The sequence below is a fragment of the Trachymyrmex septentrionalis genome, unplaced genomic scaffold (assembly GCF_001594115.1).
Source record: "Trachymyrmex septentrionalis isolate Tsep2-gDNA-1 unplaced genomic scaffold, Tsep1.0 scaffold37, whole genome shotgun sequence".
Lineage (NCBI taxonomy): Eukaryota > Metazoa > Arthropoda > Insecta > Hymenoptera > Formicidae > Trachymyrmex > Trachymyrmex septentrionalis.
The window spans coordinates 7,557,824-7,570,743 of record NW_017305536.1 but is presented as its reverse complement, the minus strand read 5'-3'; the positions used below and the strand labels follow the sequence as shown (position 1 = coordinate 7,570,743).

At 36.8% G+C, this 12,920-nt stretch overlaps 1 protein-coding gene across 13 annotated transcripts in view; it reads left to right on the top strand.

The window, feature by feature from the left end:
• Nucleotides 1-11,420, top strand: part of LOC108750548 (sodium channel protein para) — a 45,538-nt gene extending 34,118 nt beyond the window's left edge. For all 13 annotated transcript variants that reach the window (XM_018490043.1, XM_018490042.1, XM_018490041.1 and 10 more), the window contains 6 exons: nucleotides 1,527-1,649; nucleotides 2,122-2,316; nucleotides 2,389-2,634; nucleotides 7,258-7,528; nucleotides 8,948-9,252; nucleotides 9,518-11,420. In XM_018490043.1, coding sequence (XP_018345545.1) covers nucleotides 1,527-1,649; nucleotides 2,122-2,316; nucleotides 2,389-2,634; nucleotides 7,258-7,528; nucleotides 8,948-9,252; nucleotides 9,518-10,303 — 1,926 coding nt within the window. In that variant the 3' untranslated portion in view covers nucleotides 10,304-11,420. The remainder of the gene's footprint in view (nucleotides 1-1,526; nucleotides 1,650-2,121; nucleotides 2,317-2,388; nucleotides 2,635-7,257; nucleotides 7,529-8,947; nucleotides 9,253-9,517) is intronic.
• The last annotated feature ends 1,500 nt before the right edge of the window (nucleotides 11,421-12,920 follow it).

The window sequence follows — 12,920 nt, the reverse complement described above, 5'->3', positions numbered from 1 at the left end:
TTCCCAGAAAACTTTAATTCGTGCATAAATCGAAAAGAGAAACTTTTTTGATAAACAAATGCAAGTAATTCTGGGAAACATATTAATCACACGGATCGCGTAAGTTGTCTATAGAATTCTAAGTTGCTCTTCTTTTTCAAATATTATATACTGAATGTCCTGAGAGAGGAGAAAAAGTACCAAATTTTTTGAAAAAGAGGCTACATTTCTAAGGGAAATTGTTTATCTGAGATCATTTAGCGATTATGAGTGGATTGTCCACTTCTCGTCATAAAATATCGTAATAATTATTCCTTAAGCGAAATTCAAAAGATAAGGTCTTTTACCGAATAATGTATAAGCTGCATAATTTGGCTTGCTTATTAATGTTCGATGTTTTAAAAAAAGCTGCTTAATTAAATATTCGACATAATTTAGGGAAACACCCAATAAATGATGCCCAAGTGAGAGCCCGCGTTATTCATGTATATTTTTTGTGGGATATTCTGTATATAAATTGCTTAGACGTAGTATATTTGCAACTGGATTGCTTAGTAGACATGAAGATCGAATGCTTGCTTGCTTACGTCAGCTTTTCGTTCGTGCTGTAACTTGCGCTTGCTTTACATGTTGATCTTGCCTGTGGCTTTCTTTCTTTAGTACACCCGAGTATGGAACTTGTAGATATAAATTTACACGATGCGCGTTATCATCACTGATCCATGATCAATCAAAGTCACAGTTACATATTATATTTAATCAATTATATTAATTGTAGGTAACATCCCACTTAAATTACAATGATACACTTGATTTACATACACACTAATGAAATGATATCTAAATTAACCGTTCGTATAACGATCCGTCCATTGTTAAATAAGGAAATCATTTAATAATAAATGTAAATAATTATTTTTCTATCTGTATAATAAAAATAAATCTTTTGGTGTGTATGTGTATCAAGATCCGGAAAGTATTACTCAAATTCTAATTTATTTGGTAGATATTTGCTTATAATAATCGTATATTTCGATTAATTAGGGCTACTTAAAAGTGCCTGTAAAGCTAAAATATCACGCACAAAATTAAGTTACTGCACAGAGGAACGCAATGTACAAATAAATATTTTATTCACGATTAAATTTTGATTCTATTTTGTAATATTAAATTTCGAGCGAATATTATTTTCTAAAGAAAATTATGATATATAATAAATTAATCGGATTATTCACACATTCAAGTATTATTAGAATAACATTTTATTTCAAATTCATTAAAAAATTCAACATTATTAATGTTTTTAACGATCATAAATTTAAAAAAAATATATATTATTTTTCTTTACTTAAAATATAGGATAGCTGTATCAGATTAATTTTTTTATGGGGTAAATAAATTTTTCGCGGTTTTAGTCTTAACACGAGCACATTAAGCGTATAGCGCGTGACATAATCGCATATAAATAAGCGCATAGATTCAGCAGAAATTCTTAGCGAAATGTCACGAGTCCGATATCGCGTCTAATCGAATTTCGTCTCTCATAGGTAGTCGTTAATGCCTTGGTCCAAGCCATTCCATCCATCTTCAACGTATTGCTGGTATGCCTTATTTTCTGGCTTATATTCGCTATCATGGGGGTGCAGCTGTTTGCTGGCAAATATTATAAGGTAAATATATTTTTATTATTATATGCGAACAGAAATCGATAATCGATTTTCAGAAGAAAGACAAATATTCGTTATTCTTTAATTTTTAAGGGGATAAGTGGAGGTGACACCAGTTAAGCATAGTTTTCTTAAAAATTGTTCTGAAAAAGGGAAATAAAAAGTATTGCCCTGATGTCTTAAAATTCACAATTTTTGCATTCTTCTGTTTCACAAGGATACAACTAATGTAAAAACTATATAATATAATATAATATACTAGTAAAAAATATATAACTATAAAATTAAAATGTTTTTCTGAGGATATTCCGAGGGTATTCCACTCACCAACTTGAGTATTCTTTAGACCACCTATGCGTTTAAAGACTAAATAATTCTCGTGACTTATTTTTAAGAGACTTTTCTTTCTAAATTATAGAATTTGATTCAAAAAGTAAAAACAACGTCGTGCTGTACAATTTCATTTTCGTTGCAGTGTGTCGACACGAACAAGACGACGCTCAGCCACGAGATAATACCGGATCGTAACGCTTGCAACACCGAGAATTACACGTGGGAAAATTCGCCGATGAATTTCGATCACGTCGGGAAAGCGTATCTGTGCCTATTCCAAGTGGCGACTTTTAAAGGATGGATTCAAATTATGAACGATGCGATCGACTCTAGAGAGGTAAGTATAATCTCACAATTTTTACTTTTTTACCGATATACATGTTGTAACACATCGTTCAATCGTTTACAGATCGATAAGCAACCGATTCGCGAAACGAACATTTACATGTATCTCTACTTCGTGTTTTTCATTATATTTGGATCGTTTTTTACCCTCAATCTGTTTATCGGAGTAATCATCGACAATTTTAACGAGCAAAAGAAAAAAGCTGGCGGATCCCTCGAGATGTTTATGACGGAAGATCAGAAGAAATATTACAACGCCATGAAGAAAATGGGCAATAAGAAGCCTCTAAAAGCCATTCCTCGACCGAGGGTAAGTTATTATATATAAATAAAGACACTATACATATATAATATTAGATTAAAATTTGTTTTCACTAATTCTTTTTTTCTAAAAATAAATTCAATATAAGTGTGTGTGGTGCACAATTGATCATTTATTCAAATTATCGAAATTTGAATTTGAATTACAAAATAAAAATGACAAAGACTCTAATTGTTCACATTTAATTATTTCCATAATAACGTAATATTTTTCCGTTAAAACGTGTTGATAGATTTAGGATTAATTAATTTAAGTAAATAAATTTCCCATCCAAAAAAACTCGTAATTAATTTTATATAATTAATTACATATAAATAAAACCTATACTGATTATTTTTGCTAAATAATAATATCAAGTTTTTATTATACACATAGAAATTAAAAAATTAAAATATTGTTCACAAAAAATCCACGGACAGTTATATCTATATATAATTTATGGTGAAATATTTATATTAATTTATTCTAGCCAATCCACATTTTAAAGCAATGAATCTGTGAGTTATTATATTCAACTGTAATATCTTAATATTTTAATTTTTAATTTCTACTTTAGATGTAATAGAAAATAATTATAAATTATTAATAGTAACATATAAATCATACATAATGTTATTATAAATATATAAACTGTATTATTGTTACTATTATTAATGTATAGAAATTTAAAAATTTCTATGAGAAAATTAAAAAAATATTTTTAATTCTTTGACTTTTTAAAAATATTTTTCATTTTATGTATAAAATTTATGTAATTCTCTAATATAATTTTCACAAATTCATTATTCCAAAATTGAGAAAATAGTTCAGCACTCACCGATACGACGCATAGCAGCGGAGTTGTAGTACAGAAGTTAATCTAAACATAAATATGCGCAAATTATAGAACGCGTAAAATAATTAATATTCCGAAAAATAAATTTCACCGATCAAATACATAAGGAAAATATTAATCCCCGAAATATTTTTTTTTAAATACAAACTTTTAAAAATATTTAACAAAAATCAGATTCATAACTTTTCGAACAAATGCTAAATACATTTAAAATATTTTCATATGTATCTATAAATAAATGTTTCTTAAAATAAAAAAAAAATATTTTATCTATTATATTTCTATTATACTGTAAATGGCACACAGTCAAAACCATTCGGAATTAATCATGATGACAACCGATTAATTTTGCAAAAATAATAAATGTATACATGTTACATTACTTACCTCACGGTTGCTCCGCCGATGCCCGATGCCTCCCAAGCTTGCTCCTCGTTTTAGATTCTTTCGTTATTTCTTTCGGCACACACACACTCACACACTCGCGGAAATTTTATTACGACCGCAATCATCGTGATTAATATATATAAATACATACATCAATCACGACAATTGCGCGATACTTTCACGACACTGCCGACGCTAATCGCGTGCTTTGTTGTAAACAGCGAGAATAACGCGCAAACAGAACAATTATAATGTGGAACAATGATCCGTTCGGCACTCACGGTCGACGCGGCGTCTCGCAAATTAACGTAATGGCGACTCCGTAACGGCAAAGTAAATTCGAAGATTACACGGCCAACTTCAGACGCCACTTTCAGCCGCGGCGGTGCTCCATCTACTGCTTCTAGTTTCACTTTCGTACTTTTCCGCTCCTTAAATAAGCCATGATAATCGCACGATCGTTTTTCCGAGCAATTACATTCGCTTATGTATTATAAGTGGATAAACTATGGAACTTGAGATTAAAGACGAATATCCGTGGAGTGCAATATTCGGAAATATGGTTATTATGTCGCTTTGTCGATCATTAACGTGATCAACTTCGATCGAATAAATCTCGCGAAATACGCGTCGTAACGTTTCACCCAAATACAAACGACGAACTTACCGATACGTAGTTAATAAATATTACATACATTTAATCAGAAGTATAGTTATTACTTAAACGCGTTGTATCACCGCTCGACTCCGAATCGGTCCGTTCTGTACCCTCGGCCATCTGTGAATAACCGACAAATTGGGAAGTGAAGTTGGCAACTTTACGAATACCACACGACGCGAGTGAAATTAATGACCGATTGAAACGCGGTGGACCGTCCACAAATGAAATTCAAGAACTCACGCGCGATACATTCCGAACGAAAACATTTCATTGAAATATATACATTACATTATTTAACAAATAATCGTATTACGCCTTTTTATTACTCGACTTATTCGATCCGATTCATATATCACTTTTACGCCCTGGGAGACAAATTATGTATTCAAAGCGACGTAAAATTCAATCGCGGATTGCATGCGATTAAAGTATCATTGTAGAAACAACTCGCCCACAGGTATCACTATAATGAAACGACGATAATTTACGATTCCTGTCTACTTTCGCATCGATAATGATTGCTCTCAATAAACGACTCTTGCGAAATATCAGCGCTCCGATACGAAGCCGTCGACTGGATACGCGTGGGAATCGTTAACAGGAGTTGAATGATCACTCGGTTGATATTTGTCAAGTATTGGTACAGAATAATCGTGTTTCGAGCTTTGTCGTACCTCCCGACGTAGGCGACACGCCGCTGCCGGTTCGCCCGAGTGTCGACACTGTCGGCGCGCGAATGTGAATATCGCGAATGGTAGTGCGGTGACCTTGTTGTATATATATATGTGTGTGAATGTTTTGTATGACGCGGCGCGCCGTTACGCTGCGCGCCGTGCTACGTAAACAACAAATTCGAAGGCCGCGTGCCAACCGATTCGTTGACTACAAAATTTGTAACTGAAAGTTATGAAATGTATCGAATATTTTATTCCTTGCGTTTCACATTACTTACCACCATCGACGAGATACTGTTAAAGACCGACATCCTTACGGGAGTTGGCGTCCTTGTGAATATTTAGAAGCAATTAAGAGTTGAAAAAACTGAAAATAATGTACGAATTTCATGATTTTATTATTAGTTTAGTGGACATATTTGTGCATTTAGAACTCAATGATACTCGATTTTTCTTTAAAATTGTGATTCCGGTGTTATCGTCAAAGTTTTATTATCAACAGAGATAATAACTGCAGAGAAAAAAAATTGTAATTTTTCTGCAATATATATATATAGAATATTATAGCTTTACAAGTATGCATATTTATTTACGAAACTTTTATGTAATAAAAAAATCATGAATTTAATAATGCCAAATTTTTAAAGCCAAATATTTATGTTAATAATAGCAAATTTATATCAATTGTCGATAATGTCAGCATTTTTTAATTACCTTGGGGCCTTTTTTACCGCCGAAAATTTGCCCAGAGTTGATGGTCTTTAATAGTATCTCGTCGGTGCTTACACTGTTAGAAATATAACCACGAGCTTCTTTTACATGTAAGTGGTTATGAACGAAATTAAAAGTAATGAATGATTTAACTGAAAGTTTAGTTACAGAGAGAGCAGTTACTTAAATTAAATGAACGTATACATTAAAATGAAATTTAATGTACTTTTAATAAAATTTTATGAAAAATACATTAAATTTAATGTAATGTCATGAAACTAAATTCAAATTGTGTAACTTAAAAGTTAATAAAATTTAAAAACATTTCTAACAGTGTAATTTCAACAGACTTACATTATCGAAGTACGTTTCTCGATTTGTTTTGTGAACTTGTTAACATATCACTTGACAATTAATTCCGTACAATGAAAATGTTTTGAAACGGATTATTACTGAAATCTTAATGCAAATGTGATGTACGCTGATAGTGTACTTTAACTCCGTGCCTACGAATTGTTTAATTTTTTTTTAAACTTTGTGAAGGATTGATTTTAATTATATCCTTTAAAAAGAAAGAGAATTATTAGATTTAATATTTAGATGAAAAAATGACATTTATTTTAATGGAAAGTATATATACGCTGGGAAAAGTCTTGTTGCATTAATTAGAATTCAGATTCAATTTGAAAGGTACAAATGAGATATTTATAATTAAATCTGTCGAATATTCTTTCGAGATAACTAAAATTCTGATCCATGTGATTAAAATGATTCGTTTTGTTTGTACTTCTTTTTAGTATAACTAGAATATTTTTCTCAATGTGTTTATACCTCGCTGAAAAGAACGATTTTAAAGTATCTAAAAAAAATCATTTTTTATCGTATCAAAATTATTATGTAGAATATTCGAACTATAGTTACTAAAATATCAATATTTTTTACATCACAGAAATGAGCAAACTTGCGATTTTAATATTAAAAAAATCACATCCTAAAAATGTAGCGACGTTGCGTATGACAGTTATAATTTATTGTAATTAATTTGTCGATAGAAATTGATTTTGGTCTCTATAATATACGATAAATTAAAAAAATGAAGGCAGAAAATAAAATCACTCGTGCTGCAAGTATAAAGTATAAAAATAATGGAATGCGAACTTTACGTGCACCACGTTATTATATTAATTTTAAACACTTTCATATAAATCTTTTATTTCAATATATATACCTAGTATGATTAAGTATTAAGAAAATATTTTTACATTAAGTTAAATACTTAACATGTAATAAGGAAAAATTAAGCCGTGCATAAATCGACATAATATTTTTTATACTGTTTACAGTGGCGGCCGCAGGCAATAGTGTTTGAAATAGTGACGGACAAAAAGTTCGATATGATAATCATGTTGTTCATCGGGCTGAACATGCTCACGATGACGATGGACCATTATCAGCAGAGCGTAACCTTCGGCAATGTTCTGGACTATCTCAATATGATATTCATTGTGATATTCACCAGCGAGTGTCTCATGAAGATCTTCGCTCTTCGCTACCACTATTTCAAGGAGCCATGGAATCTCTTTGATTTTGTTGTTGTTATATTGTCAATATTAGGTAATGTAATGTAATGGTTGCTCCAGTCGTATGACTCGAGTGAAACGAAAGTGAAATATAAAAAAAGAGCCGGGCCTGTTAGCTTTCCTTCTTGCTACTCGATTCAGAAGAATGATATTATTATATATTCGCCTCTATAGCATACTCTTAGACTAGTATTCTATCTCACGAGCGAGGACAAATCGGCATGCCACGCTGTCATGGTTTTCTCTGCTATATTTCTCACGCACGTAGAATCTCTTTTTCTCAATCAAGCGGACAGGCCTAACGTTTCGCTCGTGTCTCAACGACTGATGGATATCATTACGTTACGTAGCCTTACATTGATGTTGAATTTATTTCCCACCGTGCCAATCCTATCCCATCACCTTACTCGTGCCCTACCCAAGTGTTGTTGGTGTCCAAAGTCGAATTGCTGTGCTTTCAGCGTTACTTGTGTCGCATCTTAAATGAGAATCGTGATAAAAGTAGTACAGAGCAATTATTCAGAATTAATGATTGATAAATTAATTATTAATTAGGAATTATGATTAATATTGGAGAATTTTAAATCGCGAAAATAATTATCACGATGTAACGCTTTCCCACGAGCCATTCGACATGTCTAATTGATGTTGCAACAATCATTAATTGAAGTTTTCTGGTAAGAGATCGGGTCTGTATGGAATAGAAACTTTAGGGTTTCAAACACTTATTACCAGAATATATAGATTTTCTAGAATATTTCTATATTTTTGAATGACAGTAGTGAGAAATTTTTAATATATTCAAAATTTATCTTTTATAAGGCACCGCATAACTTTAATTAGATTACGATAGAGAGAGAGCTTTTATATTTCATTAATTAATTTTCCATGTACGCTTTCTATGATTTTATAAGAGATTCTAGCCGAGCGAAGTTTCAAGAATTTACTATCCGAGTCCTTAGGACGCGCATGAATTTTTTTAATAATCTAACATTTTCGATACAACTCTCTAACGCATATATTTTCTAGAAGTGAACAGAGTGTAAAATATGAATGCTCGTATCTCGTGAGAATTTATTTATTTTCTATTGAAAGGAAAAACACGATTTTTATATATTACTTTTCATATGATGTTAACTAGCCTGCTAGAAAAATACAAAAATGATTTTTATAGAGACGTACACTTCACGTCCTATATCTTTCTAAATCGCACCCTCTTTTTATAAACTCTACAGTTACACTTCTACTAGTTACATAATTAGATAATACAACCGCATGATCCAACCCGAACCCGTTAATCCGATAATGCATGAGACTTTCAGAAATAATGAATGAATTAAGTATATCGTTTATGTGTCATAAGTGACATCACCGCACCCTCGCTTAATCCTTGATGTTAATTTGAGCTCGAGGAATCTCGAAGTTGCTGAAATGTGAATTTTCATTCCGACAGGTCTGGTGCTCAGCGACATTATTGAGAAATATTTCGTGTCGCCGACTTTGCTTCGTGTAGTGAGAGTGGCAAAAGTCGGTCGTGTGCTTCGACTCGTAAAAGGTGCCAAGGGTATCCGAACCCTTCTCTTCGCCCTGGCGATGTCGTTGCCAGCCCTCTTCAACATTTGCCTACTGTTGTTTTTGGTGATGTTTATCTTCGCGATATTCGGGATGTCTTTCTTCATGCATGTCAAAGACAAGAGCGGACTGGACGACGTGTACAATTTCAAGACATTTGGGCAGTCGATGATACTGTTGTTTCAGGTAACTAAGTTATTCAATCTTAATTTGAGCTTTTATATAAAAACTTGATATATTTTGATATCAACATATCAGAAAATCTATCTCCCAACGGGAGAATTAAAATCTTACAACGTGAATGAAAAAGTGTTTATTGCTTATTGCTGATATATTAAAGACACAAAAATGTGTCTTTTCGATTATTATCTGTTACTAAAAATCTTCTATCATCAATTATTATTGATGTATTATCGTGTAATGTATAATTGTGATAATGTTATTGGCGCAGATGTCAACCTCGGCCGGTTGGGACAGTGTTCTTGACGGTATAATAAACGAGGAAGACTGCCAGGAGCCGAACAACGAGATCGGCTACCCGGGCAACTGCGGATCCTCGACGATCGGGATCGCTTACCTACTCTCGTATCTCGTGATCAGCTTCCTGATCGTCATCAACATGTACATCGCCGTGATCCTCGAGAATTACTCGCAGGCCACCGAGGACGTGCAGGAGGGTCTGACGGACGACGACTACGACATGTACTACGAGATTTGGCAGCAGTTTGATCCGGACGGCACGCAATACATCAGATACGACCAGCTGTCGGACTTCTTGGATGTATTGGAGCCCCCGTTGCAGATACATAAGCCCAATAAATATAAGATCGTGTCGATGGATATCCCCATATGTAAGGGAGACCTTATGTTTTGCGTGGATATCCTCGATGCCCTCACCAAGGACTTTTTCGCACGGAAGGGCAATCCAATCGAAGAGACGGGCGATCTGGCCGAGGTCCAGGCTCGGCCCGACGAGGCCGGTTACGAGCCGGTCTCGTCCACTCTGTGGCGACAACGCGAGGAGTACTGTGCTCGTCTTATACAGAACGCCTGGCGGAAGCACAAGCAGCAGCGTCTTGGCGGACCGAGCGAGGAGAGCGACGACCCGGACACCGATCTGTGCGTCCGGCAGACCAAGGTGCTCGTCGAGAGCGACGGCTACGTCACGAAGAACGGTCACCGCGTCGTAATACACAGCCGATCGCCGAGCGTCACTTCGAGAACCGCGGACGTCTGATCGCCATCGTCGTCGTCGCCGCCGCCGCCGTTGCAGCTACCGTCGTCGCTATCGCCGCCACCGCCGCCGTCCGTGCGCCGCAAATCGCTCCTACGCCGCAACCGCAGCCGCAGCCGCAGCACCAGGAGCAGGAGCAGGAGCAGCAGTAGCAGCAGCAGCAGCATCGTCGACGACGATCTCGTCACTCACCGTTAGCCGCTCGCACTGCTCGCGCGGAGTAGTGGCCGGGCGGGCACCTCGCGCGTGTGCTCTCCATCGACAGCCTTATAGTTGTAAAAAAATAACATTTCTCCAACGAGTTGCCTTTAAATCAACTTTAAACAAGTCACGACCGTTGGGAGAGAGACAGTGAGAGAAAGCGAGAGAGAGAGAGAGAGAGAGAGAGAGAGAGAGAGAGAGAGAGAGAGAGTTGCTAGTTAAAGACGAGCGTTCGTATACAAGGAGACTGCAACGAGATCTGTAATATATCAGTTTCAGAATATCGGAAGTGTGCCACTTCTTGCCGAATGACCGTCGCCGGATATCGCGGCTTTCGAATATTGGATTTCATTTTGTCGTGCCGTCCGGATCAACAGGAGGAGGGCAACGGAGAAGAAGAGGAAAGAGCTAAGAAGACGAAGAGGAACAACGAGGAGGTCGAAGCGTCGCGACGTCCTCTCCGGGCCGACTTCCCCACACCGAGACTTGTGAGGGTGTAACGTCGTGACGCGGGAATACCCCGAGATCTCATGTGATCTTTTCGCCTTTGTTCCTCATCGTTTCCAACCACCGCATTGTTGAAGAATGCCGACGGCGAGCCGCGCGCCGAGGCGGCGCGCGAGCGGATTAGGCAGCGCGATCTCTTGTCTACACCATCTTGTATCACGTTAGCTCAATCTCGCGTATCTCTATATTCGCCGTTTGGATTTTTTACACCGTTTTACAGCAGTATAATCCAGCCTATCCGTCCCCCGCGACGCCTTGGACGCCTTATCGTCGTCGAGCCTCGTCGCTTTGAAGAAACATTGTGCAATCGTAGGATAGCAGAAATGAAGGGAACACAGGAGCGAAAGGACGTTGATGACAATGACGATAATGATGATGATGATGATGATGATGATGATGATGATGATGATGATGATGAGGATGATGATGATGATGATGATGATGAGGATGATGATGAGAATGATGAGGATGATGATGATGATGATGATGATGATACTGACGTGCGATGATTACTTTCGATTAACGACGAAGAAGACGAGCGAAGGAAAGTTCGCATGTGGAAGAGGACTCATTCTCTCGTGAAATGAAATGTACGCGCGAGTAGTAGCTAACTACATTCGCTCGGCTTGCATCTCTCGCGGAACGGTGCGCGAACGCTTGATCGCGCCGCTTTGGTTCCACAACCCTCTCTCCCGCCCCTTCCGGCCCCCCCGTTTCTTCTCGTTGGTCCCTGGAAGGGCCCGCGTGCATCAGATACGCAAGTACTGATCGCTCCACGAGACGCGAATGTGACTACCCCGACAATGTCTACCCCTATGAAATACATCCCCGTTCAGAAATAAAATAATTCCCTCGATCCCGCGCAGAATACATCCCGGAGTTAATATCTGATATGCTTTCCAGCCAGCGACACAACGGACGGGAGTATAGTATCTTGCGTAATGCGTAAGAAAATGAATCAATGGAAGTCCTTCATCTCTTTCCTGTTCATTTCTATGAAATGAAATACTCCGATTGTTTGATTTTCTTATGGGCTTTCTGTACAATAAGGTCAAACTTTAGATCTTAGATCGTAAGAAATTGACCAATCGTAGTCAATTATTCATCTAACATTCAACTGCGATCGGTCAATTTCTTAAGACTTAAAACTTAGCTAATGGCTTATTGTAAAAAGCTCATTATGCTTTATGCGTTATACTGAGAGCTGTGCTCCGGCCTTAACACAGGTGATCACTTCATCCTTGTTAACATTGGCAAACAACAAGGATATAATGACTCACTGTGTGTTACGCTACGTCATCTGTGCCTCTCTCGCTGGAAAGTATCCATCAACTCGCGTCTCTCTCTGTCGTGTTCTGGCTTTTTTACGATCACGTTTGTCATGTGTGCGAGACTTTTTGCATCCTGGTGGAAGAAATCCGTTGTACCCGTCGTTCCTCTTTTTCTTCTCTTCGGATTCTTCTCTCGCGGATTTACTCATTTAATCTCTCTATCTAATACTTGCCTGTCTGTGCCTCCGCTCTTTCGCCGCCCTTCCTGTACTTCCTTCTCGACCCTTCCGCGTCGCGATTCCTCTATCGCAATTAAATATCAAGAACGCGCGTATTGGCTTTAAAAAGAAATTATTAATAATTAATAAAAAGAAAGGAGAGAAAGGAATCTTTCAATTTTCTCGACAAACGGCTGAAAGGGATGGAGAGGGGGGAGGGGGCGCGATTCCGCAGATTCATCATCAGCTAGATATTTACACATTTGCAAAACTTACACGCAGTCTTACACGATGTAGTATAAACGCGCTTCGGAATAAATGAATTAATACATTCTAGTGTATCGTTATTCGAATAATCGCAATCGATCGCCGCGCGCGTAAACCCGTCTCGCATCGCAAATCTCGCGATGTACTGAGGATACT